We start from the raw sequence: 17261 nt of genomic DNA on the forward strand, positions 1-17261 counted from the left end.
ACCATGAAATTGGAATTCATCTAATTGTGCTTGGTTAATCAGAGGTATCAAATCTCACTAACCACCTCAGACTGAAGCAATCTAACTGAAAGACATATATTCACAATACAATTCAACGTTTTTTCAAACATGAAACTAATTAGAGTACAGGCAAATAATATTGATAGCGATCAAAGATATCCATTGCATGTCATGTATACAGATGAATAACAATCATATAACTATCGGTCCATTTCGTTCCGAGATATTTATGTCTCTAGCTTTCACTCTGAAAAGATTTACATTTAGGAGATAAACATCATGTGTTGGCCAATTTCCGGGTGTTATTAAGTATTTGAAGCACGGGAATGCATTTGGAACCGACGGCGTCAGCCGGAGGTTTCAAATGAAATATTCCCGTGCTTCAAATACTCAATAACACCCGGAAATTGGCCAACACATGATGTTTATCGACATTGTAAACACAAAAGTAAACCAAAGGGTTTTAGTGTCTGCACTCGTTTACATCGAATACGGACACAGCAGTGAAGTGTCATCAGCTGGCCGTTTCAGCTGGTTCTCATGGTAGCATCTGGAGTTGCTCATTTGTGACGTCATTCTAACTTTACGTCACAATATGATTTGAATGACGTCACCACTGTTGATGACACAACAAAACAATTGTTTACGTGTCAATACGCGGTGAATAGTCTTTCAGTTTCCGGGGATCTAATACCATTTAATCATGTTTTTCAACCAATCAGATTACAGAACACAGTAACTTTTGGTTTACAATTAATAATTTGTAAGAGCTACGAATCAATATTTACTAAACATTGATACACAGTTCACTTGAACACAGACAGGATGACAATACGCCTCTGTTAAGGTCAGTTTCTCACAGTCATTAGGCCCAGTAAATATACCATGCAGGGTTGTCGGTCAGATACAAACGGTAACATCGACCGTTGAGTTGAAGGCAACTATTGGGTTTCTCTTACAGGTATACCGAAGATTTCTGAGTGCCACTGGATTTTAGCGTTATTCGTAAAACGTGTCCTACTGCTGTATTCATTATAGACCCCAGGCTATAAAACAAAAACTGATCGAACCCACTTTAATGGTTTCAGTTCCACTGCGCTAAACGTTTTGCGTTTTATTGTAGGAAGTAAATGAAACAGTTCTTTGGGGTACTTCTGTCACGTATCATGCTTTGGTTGCACATATTTCTGACACGTGTCATGCTTACTTGCACAATTTTCGCCACCTGTTATGCATTTGTAGCACAATTGTGTACATGTATCACAATCTAGTAGCACATTGTGCAACACGTATCCTCTTTTTCTCTTGATTGGAATGGAAAAAAAATTCCAACTACTCATGCGCTCTGTGAATCGACTGACTCTGATTGTGAACTATCTTCTGCCCATTTATACGTATCTGACTTGACTGACATTTTTTGGAAAGCTGTTTGGAGTTATCGAAGTCAGCGGTGAATCCGAGTCATGCACAGCAATTTTGTGATAGCGACAAACACAGTCTTATTACGAAATCTCAGAAGTAGACGTTAAATTTTTCTACAACCACTGTTGATGCTGTGAGTGATTTTCAGCTCCACGAAAGCTGAGAGGAAACGTATCGATCTGACAATTTTCTTATATTTATCCAATTTCTGCTTTAAGAGAAATTTATAAATGACATTTAGCTCTGACACGGTCGGGCTTTTCTTGGCTCGCATCAATAAACAAAGGGAAGACTTTAATGGCAGCTGTAACCAACAAACAGGCTTCTGGCGAGTCGTTCTAAGCAGGGGTCGATATTATGGAGAAAACTGATTTGAAGTTACCTCTATGCGCTCTCTCTTTATACACAAACTGTTACTTATACTTCTATTTGATGGCAATACTTAATGTGATTGATCTTCACGCCGCTGTGAGAGAGTGCGTTCGTCTTTTACACATGTTCAGCAATATTCAATCTGCGTGCGAAATAATTTCAAAATTTGGCTTACTAAGCCTTGAAGTTACTAGCCAACAAAATACTTCACTTGCCCAAATTGTTAACGTAGAAACTTAGCAAAAGATTACAAGAACGTTATAAATATCCTCATTTATCTGGCTGTAGTTTATCATGCATGATTTAAAGGATATTATGACTTAAAAAGTCGGAGAGAGTGCCATACATTTGAAAATTTACCCATGGAAATTCGTTAGCGAGTCTGGCCAGTGACTGGAAATTTACTGGCCCGATTGTATTGAGACTAGTCACGGGCTAGCGGACAAGTGGCTATATCGCACACTGACGTCAGGCACATGTGAGCTGGGTGTAATGCTGTTCTGATCGGTATTCACTGTGCATGGGAGCCCTTTCAGGCTGCGTTACTGCATCACAACCACACAATTCAAGGTAGTCGTACAACATTTTATGAGTGCTTCATTCGTATTTTCTTCCGCATCTTCTCATCTCGCAAATTCCTGAACCAACAACGGAGGTAATGTAGTTCTAGATGTCATCAGATTCCGAATGTCCCATCTCACTTATGCCACTTTCTGTTATTAAACTATCTGTTTGTATGTCGATTATACACATTCACAGACTAGCTAAACGGTCGACTACTGGCACCACCACCTGCATCCCAACAACATCCCTCCACCCCTGCTGCAATAACAACAACAACAACAACTACTGCTGCTGCTGCTACTGCTGCTACTACTACAACAACAACAACTACTACTACAACAACAACAACTACTACTACTACTACTACTGCTGCTGCTGCTGCTGCTGCTACTGCTACAACAACTACTACTACTACAACAACAACAACTACTTCTACTACAACTACTACTGCTGCTACTACTACTACTACTACTACTATTACTATTACTGCTGGGGCGGCAGGCGCTCAGTCATCCCTCCACATGGGTAAAATGCGTGACGCCCATTTCTGGTCACCTCCGCCGTGATATTGCTGGAATTACATGGGCGTAGCTACCATTACACCCCCCCCCCCCACCCCCCCCAAAAAAAAACAAACAAACAAAAACACACACACAAAAAAAAACAAAACAAAAAAACAACAAAAAAACCCCAAAAAAAACCGACCCCCAAAAAAACAAACAAACAAAAACAAAAACAAAACAAAAACAAAACAAAAACAAAAAAACAAAAAAACACACACACACAAAAAAAAACAAAACAAAAAACAAAAAAAACCCAAAAAAACCCGACCCCCCAAAAAACAAACAAACAAAAACAAAAACAAAACAAAAACAAAACAAAAACAAACAAACAAAAAAACCCGAAGAAAACAAAACCCGGGCTCAGATATGGTTGTTGCTAAAACTGGGCCCTACTATGTGTTATACTATCTATAAATCTAAATAAATTAAAGCTTAGCAACACATCGGGCTTACACGATTAGTATGGGTCGCTACACTGTGTTAAATTCAGCATAAAAATTAACTCACTCATTCACTACTGCTACACATGTATTAGGCTTACAGTACCTGAACATTTTCATGGTCGTCTTAAATTGGAACGGATATGTCTCCTCCCAGTGAAAAAGCAACTCTCGTTTCGATGTTGAACAGTGGCCTCAACATCTCTATAATAAAACCAAACTTGCCGCTTGAGTTCAAGTGATTATCATGTTTGCTGCGTCTGGCGTGACCGTTTACCTCTTACTTGTAATATGTACCGCGACGCGGGATCAAACTTGCCTTGGATTCTCTCAGTGAGCGTTTGTCACACGTCCATGGAAATTGTCAGTATAACTGTACATTATAGAACACATGCAATGCAAGGGTTACTGAACTGCCGAAAAGAGTGAGTGAGTGAGAATGGTTTTACGCCGCTTTTAGCAATATTCCAGCGGCGGCGGGGGACACCAGAACTGGGTTCCAAACATTTGTACAGTTGTATTAGATGGGGAATCGAACCCGGCTCATCAGAGTGACGAACATGGGCTTTCACCTGTAGGCCACCCAACCACCCGGGCTAAACAACACACGCCCATGTTTGATGGTGATAAAAGGCAACACAAACGTTATTAAATTCAGAGTTTATTCAAAGTTAATGTGTTCTTGTGGTTTACGAGTCAGTGTTTTTGTGAGGTGATATATATAACCTTTGGTCCATGTCCAAATTCAACTGTCTTAAGTATGCATTCCTATTCCGTCATATTAGTGGGAAAGTGAGAACAGTGTCATACGTCCAACTACCTGCACAAGAGCAGGATCAAGAACAAAATATCACTCGACGCCATCCTGGCGACCACGTGACAAGTCAGTGAAAACAATGCTTACACAAACACATACATCATAATACATCAACGCTGGCTTTCACGGAAACAAGTTATGTACATAACGAATAAATGTATATTTGGGTATGTTTGCTTCAATAATATACGCACGACCATGATTTAGTTATTTAGATTCATAAGTTGATCTGAATTGGGAAAAAAGTAGAATGTTTCATTTTCATTAACCGCGGTTTGAACAGAATTACTATGGACGTCGCGTTTCGAAAATTGACAGGTAAGAGACGTCTAAAGATAAAAAGGGCGTTGTTGTCTTTGTCGCTTCAGATTAATATATCGTGATTCTCGTGATGTGTATCACACTTGTATACATACACGCATGATGTATGTTCTGACTTGATGGATAATAAACTGCTGAGATCTGAAAAAAAGAACAAATCCACTCTAGCTGTGTTTAACGAGAACATATTACTTGCCAGACATACGAGCCTTGAAGGCAGCATTCGTGATAGAGGACCTTTACAATATTGTGTCTGTGAATAATGACGGAAGCTCAAACTGCATTTGTTCGAGAAATGCTCAGCACAGGTAATTTAAGCAATAACACACCTGGCTGTTCCTCTCTCTGCACTTCGTCAAAAATAGTGAACTGTGTTAATAGTTTAGTAATAATGCGCTAAACAACTTTGTTTATTATTAAATCATAATGTCACAATAGATCATAAAATAAAAAAATCACAGTGGTAGAATAATTATAATGCATCATGCTGAATTAGAAAACGATTGTTTCCGTAGTTTTTTAGTAAAGTTTTCTGCCAGACTGTGTATTTAATGGCAGTTAATGGTCTTTCTACTTAGACAGTTCACTAATACTATCCTGTAATTACAATTCCGTGAAAACTTTCTTGTCAGTTGAACCAGTTTTTTTGTTATTGCACTAACATATAGGCGTATAGTATTACTGCAAACAAACTGTTGCATGTTTCCTTGCATTTGAACTGACATATACACGTAATTTAAGCATGACCTATCAACCTGACCACATTTACATATTGAGGTTTTGTTTGGTATAATGCGATGGTAAACAAATACGGTGATTTCCCTTACTAGATTAGTGAGTGAGTGAGTTTAGTTTTACGCTGCTTTTAGCAATATTCCAGCAATATCTCGGTTTGGGAAACTAGAAATGGGCTTCACAATTTGCACCTATATGGGCTATCAGACCCGGGCCTTCGGTATGACAAGCGAATGCTTTAACCACTAGACTACCCCACCGATCCCTTACTATGTGGTATTACAATGGATACTTTGTAGTTCAGTTGAAAGTTAAAAGCACAATAACATTATTCAGAATACTATGCTGACACAGACACATGCACACACGAACACGATTCATTTAGTATGCTACAAGACTTGAACGTCCAAGGGGCGGTGGGGTAGCCTAGTGGTCATAGCGTTCGCTGGCCATGCCGAAAACCCAAGTTCGATAACTCTTCATGGATACAATGTACGAAACCCATTCTGGTTTCCCCCGTCGTGATATTACAATATTGCTAAAACGATGCAAAGCTATATTCAATCGTCTCTCTCTTCCGCACACAGGTGTCAACGATAATCAGTTCCTTGTGGAATGTAAATGTAAAACGAGCAAATGTATTTAGTAAAAGCTGTTCCCTTGGAATACTTTCTGCAGACTAAATTAGTATAAAGAAACAATTTCAGTGAAGGAACACACTCTCTGATACACGAGCAGATGTTACTGGAACACTGTGGGGTTCTTGCATTGAGAGATCAATGTTAATTTGGAGCAGTATGTAACCTCAATGCTAGACAGTAATCACACTCGATCATCTGCCGAAACACTACTCTGACAAAACACCAGTTCTGACAAAAGGTAAAACAGAGGTGAAAATGCTCTGGATGAATCTCTGGAAATCCGTGAGAGAACACCAAGTGTTCTGACCTACCTAACGCACTTGCCATCTCAAACATATAGTTGGTTGGTTTGTTGTGTAATAACAATATTCCAGCTATACGTGGCTGTATGTAAATGATTGAGAATTTTATGCAATGATAAAATTTGCAATTCATAGGTCCGTTTCTCACTCAAACTGACTATATAATAAACTAGGGTTTGTTGCCTGAGGCAGTACAACGATTCTTCTCATTCCATACGACATACACCTGTTAGTGATTACGCATCGACCGGACAATCAAGTGATTGGACGGACAACCAAGTGACGCAAAAGGTTTTACTTATCCTGTTCAAATTAACCGCATTATTTCAACCCAACCATTGAGGCAGGTAAAACAAGTTAGGCAAGTTAACATCAATCGTACACACGACCAGCTCATATCCTTCAGCTAAGCATCTGCATGTTTACTTCTAACGATGCGGAAATATGTCCAGACACTTTACTAGCCACATACAATGTAACCTTGCTGTCAGGCGACGGCCAACATCGTCGTGAGACGGTGTGCATGACATATTGTCGCCGAGCATGACAGTCGTGCGATACAGGAGACAGTGACCCGGTCACAGCTTGTCGTCCTGTTTGAAGATCGCCCCGGTCTTGTTATATTGCCTGTCTCGACACACGGATGGACTACCTTGAGCTGTTTAATATGTTTATCTTTGATATCAACAGATAACGGCCAACAGATGACGTGGGAGGTGCAGCCTTGTAGGATGTCTCTATGTGTACACATCACTGGGTGAGTTAAGTCTAACGCTATTGTTTTTAAATAGTATTACCCTTTTGTTGGTGGTTATGTGGTGTTTTGGTTGGTTATTTGTGTGTTTGGTTTATTTGGTTGTGTGGTTGTTTGTTTGGGTGGTTGTCTGGTCGTTTGGCTACGTGGTTGATTTGCTTCTTGGTTGTATGATTGTTATTTTGTTGTTTGACTGGTTGTGTGCTTTTTTGGATGGTCATATTTGGTTATTTAGTTGTGTGGTTGTATGATTGTTTATTTTGATTTTTGGTGGTTGTGTGGTTATTTGGCTGGTCGTGTTTAGTTATTTGGTTGTGTGGTTGTTTGGTTGTATGGTTGTTTGTCTGGTTGTTTGGCTGCACGGTTCGTTGGTAAACGTCGCACCTGCAAAGATGGTGTATGACGGCAGCCTTTACACAATCTGGATAATCCGCTAATCGACATTGTAAACAAAGACCCAAACAATAATCATGCTGTTATCCCGTAAACACTATTTATATGTTGATACGAACTCAATGTTTACAAGATGAGTACAAATCACCTTCAGCAAACAACCTTCCGGTTGGGGCACTGCATATAGAAATACATATCCTTGATCAAACGGCAGTATCTCTACAGTATATGAGTGTCCATGTCCTACAATGTTTACGACAGGAGTGCCTAAATGTTGGTGTTTCCCGAGCGAGAACGAGGGATATACCGATATTTGGACACAAGTGCCGTATACATAGCATGATATGGGCACAAATATAATGTTCTATTTATTACTGAAGTCGTCAGTCTGCGGAAAATAAACCCACAACTACTTCCAAACATAGGACGGCTACCCGCCATCGCCACATGTAGAACGCAACGTCATAGAAGAAACGTGACGTCAAGGTATTGTTCATGACGTCACGTCACCATGACAAAGTGATATTTTGCCTTAGGGCATCGTATGAAAAAGTATGAACCCCGATGTTTTTTACTCATACGTAATATCAAAGACTATCAAATTTCGGCTGAATTGAAATTTCATCATCGCTATGCTTTATATTGAAGACGTCTATTACACAGGGCATTTCGTCATGTCTTGTCTAAAAAGTAAGATATAATTGATGAATATCTAGAGTAAACCCGACCAGTATCTGTGAAACCAGTGGTACGTTATAGTCAACAGTTGTGCGGAGTTGAAGTCAAGAATTACCATGTTCAATATATACATGAAGTCAACCGTTTGTTATAGTCAGCTGTTGTTGTCACTTATGATGGAACGCAAATCAAGAATAACCATGGTGAATATACACCTGAAATCAGCAATATGTTGCTATCAGCCGTCGTTACGACTTGTGACAGATGTTGGTGAAGTGTGTTCGATAAAGTGGGGTGTTTAGGATTTGTAATTCCCTGATTTGTGACACCTATTATGAACGTTCTCTTTCGCAAATGTTCTTTAAGATAAGCCCATGTCGCGCGCGCAAGGGAGAATTTTTCTTCTTTCTCAATTATCAATGTGTTGTCACATTTCCCCCTAGTTCTCATCATTTGTATTTTCAAGTTTACTCCAAACCTGCTTCGAATATATCAAGTTTAACAATTGAGAATCGTAGCAAATCAGTATCGTGTTACAATTTTTGTAACATTTTTGAGTAGCATGTGTAGAAGTTGGTGAATTAGATAAAGACAAACTATATGCGTGAACAAATTCTTTATTCGGATGATATTCAATACAGATTTTTGTATATTTGTCCTCAACCCTGTAAGCACAAAGTTAAGTCGCATATGCATTTGTCTCTCTCTTTGTGTCTCAGTTGGCCGTCGAGCCAGTCAATACCAAATCACAGTGTCTCTCGGAAGTGAAGTTTACGGCGACACCTGCTGCAGGGGCTAGGGTTTAAGATGTAACCACGGGATACAGGAAGTCATGCTAAAAATGTTTAGCTTGTTTAATAAATATGCTCTTAGGAATACCGTGTATACAGCTCAATATTACGTGTATAAACATATATTTGAATGTGAGTGAGTCTGGGTTTTAAGTCACTATTGTTCCGGCAATATCACGGCGGGGAACACCAGAAATGGTATAAACATAACGATAACACATTAAAAGATGAATTAACATGATCGAACATTGCTGACGTCACGATGCTGATTTCAGATACACGCACCGCCCAGGCGATATGAACACGGGGGTGAAGACGCTGTTTGTACTGGTCATTCTCTGGATAACGTGTTTTGTCTGGTATCTATGCAAACAAGGTGCAACACTTATACCGTTTTACTTTTGACGTGTACTCGGAAATGGAAACATTTCGAGCCAGATCTTTTAAATTAGAAGTAATCACATTGCTGAACTGTGGTGAAGTAGCATGCGAACAATGTGTTGTTGGTCGAGATAATATGAGAAGGCCGGATCCTTCAGAATCATGTTTTTCAAAATCTGCTATGATTGCACTCGGGCAAGGTCGGGTAGTTTGGCGGTTAAAGCGTTCGCTCGTCACAATCCGGGTCCGATTCCCCACATTGCATTGACTACAAAAACATAGCTAAAAGCGCATTTGAAACCAGATTTACTTGACGGCAGTTAAAAGTCCGCCAACTTTGGGGTTTGGAGCTATGCCAGCACACGTTATCGGAAGTGTAGATTTTCAGATTTATTCTGACAGTTCTGTCTTCTTGAGCTTGTATGATAGGAGCGGCGATGGCCCGCGTTTGATTCCCTACATGGGTACAATGAATGTCGTAAGTCCATCTGAGGTATTCCTGGTATTGTTGGAACCTCCCTCCCTCACTCATGTGCATGCTCCTTTCAGAGCACATTGTCATTGAGATCCACAGAAGCCATCAGAAGGGGAAGGATTTGACGTTCTTTGCCAGCGTCATCATGCAACAACACTACAACGACGGTAAACTTATGATAGATGCTTCAGACTTAGTCGGCCGCATCGACCACCCCGACGTCACCCCGCCGAGCGATGTTAGAGATGACGTTGGCAGGGACGATCACCCTGACGTTACAGCTCCACCAAGTAACGATGACAACGATGTCGTAGGTAAGATAAACGGAGACGCAAGTCGGCATCAAAGTTCAGTTTTCGAATATAGCAATCAACAATTGTTACATCAGGAAATGAACATCCCCAAATACACTGAACAGCAAAAATCCCGGCAACTCTGGTTTTTTGTCAAGTTTCTAAGTAGAAGACATAAACATGAACGCTTACTTTTATGAGATATCATTTTTTTCGAATATTGCGTTCCTTTTGCTATTATGATATATGAGCATTACCTTTTGATGACAACTCCATAACAGCCTTGGCCGGTGACAAATGACCGGTCGCAGAGGTCAACCGGGGTGTGATGAAAGTCACACAACGTGTGCTATTGGTTATCCAGGGGATTATACATTGGTCATCATAAGTTCACTGGGGTTTCCTGGGTGTTTCTATGAACGCTACTTGCTATTCTTACCCATATCATAATTTTGACATTGACATTGATTGGTTCACGTCCCTTTGATAAGATTGTTGAGACGTCTGACTGTATTTCATCTGAATCTGACATATATTTTATGAGTGTTTCAATCACTAAACACGTTCACGGTAATGAGTGGGTTCGGATTTACGCGGCTTTTAGCGTAGTTCCAACAGTGTCAGAAATGGGCATTACACATTGTACACAACCATGTGGGGAATCGACCCCGGGTCTTCGCCGTGACAGCAAACGCTTTAACCACTAAACTACCCCCATCGCCCCTAGCATGAGTGGGCAGTGGTAGGTGTTTATAGGTATTTGCAGCGAACTCATTTGCAACTGGATTTGTGGTAAACAATCCAGGTGAGTTGATATCGTTTAATCCCGTTATAAGTGTATACAGAACAGGCTAGGTATTCTCGAAACGCTCCTAGCCCTGCGAACTCAAACTCATTCTTAACACATTGGCTACGTTCAAAGTTAAGGATTCTTAGGGCTACGAACGTTTCGAGAATAAGGGCCCAGGTTGTTTACATATTTGTATTGTGGAGCTGATGTTTTGCTGCGTTTTATGACCCTGTTTCCCATACTAACACACTGGTCTTTCATATAGTTCAGTGATAGTCCAGCATACTGCATCTATAATATTCTCATTTCCGCCCTTTGTTCTCAAGCTAATATGCTGGGTATGTAACTGTTATTTTGATTGTCATGTCAATCTGAAGCATCAGGTCAAAACGGCAGATTTTATGACTGCATCATTCACTAAAAGAGGTCAGGGGTGAGACATCTGACACATTTGTCACAGCTGGCTTCCCGTTATCCCAATGAAGACGCGTTCCAGTCTGGATGCATGTTATGTGCAAAAATACCAAAGACCAGTCAGAACGCGTGCAATGGTAGTGGTGCTTTGACAGGAATAATAATCAATTCTTAAATCGTTTTTGGCATTACGTTTAGAAAATCACGAACAATATAATATATCATCTTATCGAAAGTACAAAGAACGCAGCGGTTCACTCCTATTTGTTAGACATCCCGACTGCCAGACACCCGACGAGGGATTATTTAGGGGAACTCCCATATGAATGGAAATGTCCCATTTGGATATTTCAGGCAGTTAGTTGAACCTAAGGAAATCGGTTATAGTGTATCAATAGCTTGGAGTTATTCATGATCGATTGTCTTGACTGTCAACACGCTACTACAACATACATGTTTTATGAGAAAATTATTCCCTGTAAAGAAACGTGCCCCAATGTGTATGCTTTATTGAGAAGTATTTAGCGTCCCACTTTCTGTGTACGATAAAAATCATATGTTAACTTTTTGGTCAAAATCATTTATTAATTCATCGACGTTTTTCTTCACTCTGTTTATCTATTACTTATAATTTTCAATGAACGTATTCAAAGTTGAAGCTGGATTCCATGTATAGAGAATAATGTTAATCTCTAAGCTATGTATGACCATCAAAGTCTCCCGTTTCATAGTCCTAGATAATAAATACGGCTCATTCAATTTTAAATGCCAATGCTAATCAAATCTGGAACTCATAGGGGGTAAATTCCAAACAAAGTCAAACATATTCCCTTTTGAAATCTCAGTTTCAATTTGAAAATTATTTTACATCCCACACTTTAATAGTTATCCCCTTACTTCATTACTGTGAATTTTGTAAATATATCTTGCAAATTGTTATTTTGCTATTTATTGTCATTTGTACCTGGTATATTGATGATATCGGCCCGAATGTAACAGAGCTCTGTTCTGCTATGAATGTTATGAATCGTTCCTATTTCTATTAAGAGGCAATAGGCAGGGGATTATCCGTGCAGTCAACCAGATAATTGTTGTTTTCTCCTATGTGGCTGATGACAAATGGGGAAAAAACGGTGTTTTGTCTCATGTGATGTTTTCAATAAGGGTAATGCCGTGGATGATGAGAGATTCCAATTCACGCACATGCGGTTGTTTACATGGCACTTCTCGTTCCAATTTCTCGGGCGATTTGCGAGCATGTTTTGGAGATTCTACGAGCGCTTCAGACATTTCTAGTTATTGAAATTAGGAGTCGCGGTGGCTGAGCCGGCTAGACGGCTGATTTTGGGTGCTGGCGATTAGGTGCCGGACTCTGAGGGTGCGGGTTGGAATACCGGATGGGATACAACCAAAAAAGTACTAAAATTTGTACTTTACTAAGAAAGTGCAATCCCAAATATGACATATGTTACGTAATTATAAATTGTCATTACTGCAAAGCGTTAAATTTTTATATGATTAATCAACATTAAACTTAATCACCGTGACTATCTTTAACTTCCCTGGGTATATTTTAGTCTTGCGTTTCTTGGATCCTTCATCTTTCATCAGCGTATTCATCATTAATTCCACCTGGGGTATGACAGTAAAGTTCCATGCAAGTTCAGACAAGTGATTGACACCGCGTACACTAATTCTACACGGATTATCCATTTTGAGATATGTGTTAATTTTTTGTGTGTATTTTCTCTTCTAACAGCTGAAGCAAAATGTAATTTCAATTGCCTAAACATGAAAAAGCATGACCCCCGTCCTAATCCACACTAATCTTTCTGTAAACCAGCCTGCGATCCACATCCAGCCACCTCACAAGCGTAAATTTCAGATTTCGAAATTCACGAAAATCAAGCACACTTATCGTTCATGTTGCGTATAAGTGAATGAGAGACTGAGTTTAGTTTTGCGCCGCACTCAGCAATATTCCAGCTATGTCAAGGGCTTATGTTGCGATTTCATGAAATTTAAAAATTATCATGTTGAAATTTTCTTTTGTTATTATTACAGATCAAAAGGTAAAGTGAGACTCATCTTGGAACAATTGTGGTCACAGTAATATACTCACACACGAAGTCAAGGCATGTGGCAGTTGAAAAAGGTACTTGCGCGTCTCTTTAACACAGGCAGACAACCCTCAAAAACAAATCGCATGGTGTTGGCAATCATTTGTGGAAGTTCGAGACTTGTGAGTAGTATATTGGTATTGTCACACCAATGTTGCGCATGCCAACAACACGCAGGAGGAAACCCATTGGCAAGTTAACATTCAAGATTGCACAGTGTGTCTTTCCTGAATATCATCTCAAATGGACAGAAGTGGAAATGCACGTTTCGAATCAGACTTCGTGAAAAACATCACGCACTTGCTGTGATGCTCGATGAAAACCACTGGCTTACAGTAAAGCAATAATATTTTGGTTTTTTTTTTTGTATTTCAGCATATGACGACCACCTATTATAGATTTGAATATAGTCACGGTCGCTGTGATATAAAGTCCTGCTCGTTTGTGTTAAAAATTGTGTAAGAATTTAGAGAGAAGAAAATCAAAGTTCTGTCTGAAGCGAAAGGAGAGTATCACATGTATGGCTATATCTGTGGTTTAACTGACCACACGCTGCAGACACCTGAAGATGATGAAACCCGTCTTCCAATTGAAATTGTACGATATCTCTCGTTACGGGGAATTCTTTCCTAAAATATCTCAGCCAAGCCAGCTTGAACTGCTTCTAAATCGAGAAAAAATGTACAAGATTGATTACAAGTTAAATGTTTTTCACAGTTTTAAATTGACTTGAATTGGGAGTTTGTATGATTCGTTGTTGTTTAACTCCTCTCTTGGCAATACTTTACTTACGTGATGGCGGTCTGACTTCATGAGCATCGATCTACACATCTGAGGCAGATATATGGGGGTAGATAATCCTGACATACGTATGTTGAACTTTTCAAGGAACAATGTACACATATATGATATGGCAGTAACGTGCTCGAACTTGTCACTGGATAGCATAAGAGACATATCTTTCCCATGTGACAGCGTACCAACGTTACAATGTGACCGTAAACGAAATGATGGTGTGTACGTAGGATGTCGAGTTCGGATTAAATGTCACACGTGATTCAATGTAATTGGAGATGAAGAATGACTACCACGAAGTACCAAATGGGTTCGGAGTAGAATAGGCCTTCTGCAACCCATGCTTGCCATAAAAGACGACTATGCTTGTCGTAAATGGCGACTAACGGGATCGGATGGTCAGGCTCGCTGACTTGGTTGGTTGACATATGTCACTTGTTCCCAATTGGGCAGATCGATGCTCATGTTGTTGATCACTGGATTGTTTGGTCCAGACTCGATTATTAACAGACCCCGCCAAATAGCTGGAATATTGCTGAGTGCGACGTAAAACTCAATTCACTCACTCACTCACAATCTCCAAATATTAATCACAAACGTACGTGTATAAACCAGCGTGTTGGTGACTTAGATGGTTATAGACAGCGATATATTTGATAGATGTATCGCACGTGTTGTTGCGTTTTGGACCTTACTTATGTATCGTTTCGGTGAATCCTTTTAACCTAGAAACGTTTCTATTCCATGTTTGGATTAACTGTTTCGTCTTAATAACTTCTTAAATGTATCGTTCCTTTTGTCTCTCCGTTTATCCTCGAAGCCTAGATACACGCAGACATTTAGAGGAATAACTCATGGGTGGAGAAAAGCGTCGGAGACCTAGAACACAATGTGGGACACATCGGTCAAAGGTTCGACCCTTCAAAGACCTCACTGCGTTAGTGTGTCAACTGCTATGGCCCAGTCTCTGGGAGAAGACACTGACTTGCACTTTAACTCCCATCGGTGGCAAACATCCCAGACAGCGATCAGGACACTGCATTACAACACTACAACTGTTTCATTAGAACTCGGAGACACATTTAAAGACGCTTATTTATAGGCTAATCTCTTGCAATGATTTACCCTTAGGCTTATTATGACCTTCCGCGCATCGTGTGACAACTGTCTCCGATGTACTTGGGCCGCACCGTGAGATCAGTGCAGCACTAAATGTAAAGGTTAACACAGATTTTATTCTTACACCTTCAGGTGTAATTCGACAGACGTTTTAGTGTATTAAGAACGCTGTTGTATGTTGTTGACTCTATACAGGGCGTGTACTTTTCGTCTACGGTCAATGTGACTTCGAAGTTTCTATTAAAAGTTTTGCCAGTGTCATGTTGAGGTGCCTTTGAAAACCTTTACCACTCATGTTATCACCTGTTTCGAAATGAATAGATGGAAGTTAGTCAGGAAATACCCTAGAACCATTTGCTTTAACATATCCACCTATTGGATACTATTCACATCATAGGCTGATCATACGGCGTTAATAGATTCAAAACTTCAAAGCACACGTAAACAATAATAAATAATATGTGCATTTATTTTGCGCCATATGAATGCTCATAGTGCTAAAGTCAAAGCAGGCATATTATTACCCCGGATAACCCCAGCTGCCTGTTAGGCGCTAGAATGTTATAACCATATGACTCATCCCACCGGGTACCCATTTCCTGCTGGGTGAACAGAAGCAATAGTGAACAAACTCACTTCCCTAAGGTGAGACCACATGTGTCGTGTGCTGCGTTGTGGGGCAGGACTGAAGTCCTAGAAACTCTCAGGAGTCAAGCTGCTGGTCACCCACCCTGTCATTCCTTAACTTCACCTGATATTGTGACCACGTACAGAAATGATTATTCGCCTTTTCAAATTCCTCACTTATTTTCAGTTCCTATGAAATAAAGCCGGCAACATTTTTTGACACATAGATGGGGGAGGGGTTTTAGTGACTGGGGTTGAGGGGTTAGATTGTGACAGCAGACTTAGTCATTCAGTGTTATTATGTTAATTACGCCTTAATAATGTCGTGGGTGTCTTAAGCAGTTATATGGTTAAGCCAATGTATTACTCTGCTTCATCATGCCACTTAGGACAATGTTTACGTAGGACAATGTTTACGTACTTGCACTTCATACGCGAATGTTGGTTTTTATCTGTATAGCTATAGGACATGTGTTGGCGCGTTTGCAGTTTTTGTGACTGTGATGGAGTCTTGAGTGTATTTCTTTCTAATTACTGATCATTGCTTTTAGTTTGGTTTTAAAAGATAACCAGGGATCAATATAAGCTGCAAGTACGTAAAGTATGGCCTCGGAAAATGTCGAGTTGTCACCTTGCCTATCTGAAAAACCTCCCTGAAAGGTTCTTTTATCATTCTTGTCCTGGAGATGGCGACAGTGCAACAACAGTGAACCCTTTCACCACTTGACCATCCCCGACCCTGCGATACCAGTATAAATATTCGTCGGCCTCGAATTAGAAATAATTAGAAAAAAAATATTGATCAACAAAATAAAGTAAGCATTGTCTGTGTCTTTCACAGAATTGGTCTTCAGGCAACCAATGTTTGTCGTAAGGGGCGACTAACGGCATCGTGTGTTAAGGCTAGAGTGATAAATCCTAACTGCATAGATCGATGCTCATCACGTTGATCACTTTATTATGGTCCTGATGTGGATCATTGGATCGTAGGTCCAGAGTCCATTATTTACACACCACTACCATATATCTGGAATAGTACAGACTGGGGCGTTAAACTACAAACTAACAGATCTGGTTTCAGATTTAAGGACTAGCTTGTTGCCTAAACAATACTTGCCACCAAGGACTGCTACATAGTATGTCAATCGTTGGTTAGTCACCTCCAGCGTCTTATGTTTGTGATAAATGTCTTCTCTTTTTTCTCTTCTCTCTATTTTAGAAGCAACACTTCAAACATGACGACATTGAAACACAGAATTACCCCCCTTGGTCCGCTGATTCTTGTGGACACAATCCAGTATTTGCGTGCTTCTCAAGCCACGCAGGCAAGGGGCATGAGAGTTTATAAGTAACGCTGAATGCTTCTTGTATCGCTAACACAATCTCCGCAGCAACCATTAGTTGTCTTGTCCTTTCTTCTCATTGGATTTTCC

At 40.0% G+C, this 17261-nt stretch overlaps 1 protein-coding gene across 1 annotated transcript; it reads left to right on the forward strand.

Annotated features, from left to right (window-relative positions):
• The first annotated feature begins 6666 nt into the window (after positions 1-6666).
• Positions 6667-15465, forward strand: LOC137299094 (uncharacterized). The gene is made up of 4 exons (XM_067831593.1): positions 6667-6955; positions 9090-9190; positions 9745-9984; positions 13232-15465. The coding sequence occupies exons 1-4, from the start codon at positions 6903-6905 to the stop codon at positions 13246-13248; spliced, it is 411 nt and encodes a 136-aa protein (XP_067687694.1). The 5' UTR covers positions 6667-6902; the 3' UTR covers positions 13249-15465.
• The last annotated feature ends 1796 nt before the right edge of the window (positions 15466-17261 follow it).

This window comes from Haliotis asinina, chromosome 10 (genome assembly GCF_037392515.1).
Source record: "Haliotis asinina isolate JCU_RB_2024 chromosome 10, JCU_Hal_asi_v2, whole genome shotgun sequence".
In the NCBI taxonomy this organism is placed as follows: Eukaryota; Metazoa; Mollusca; class Gastropoda; order Lepetellida; family Haliotidae; genus Haliotis; species Haliotis asinina.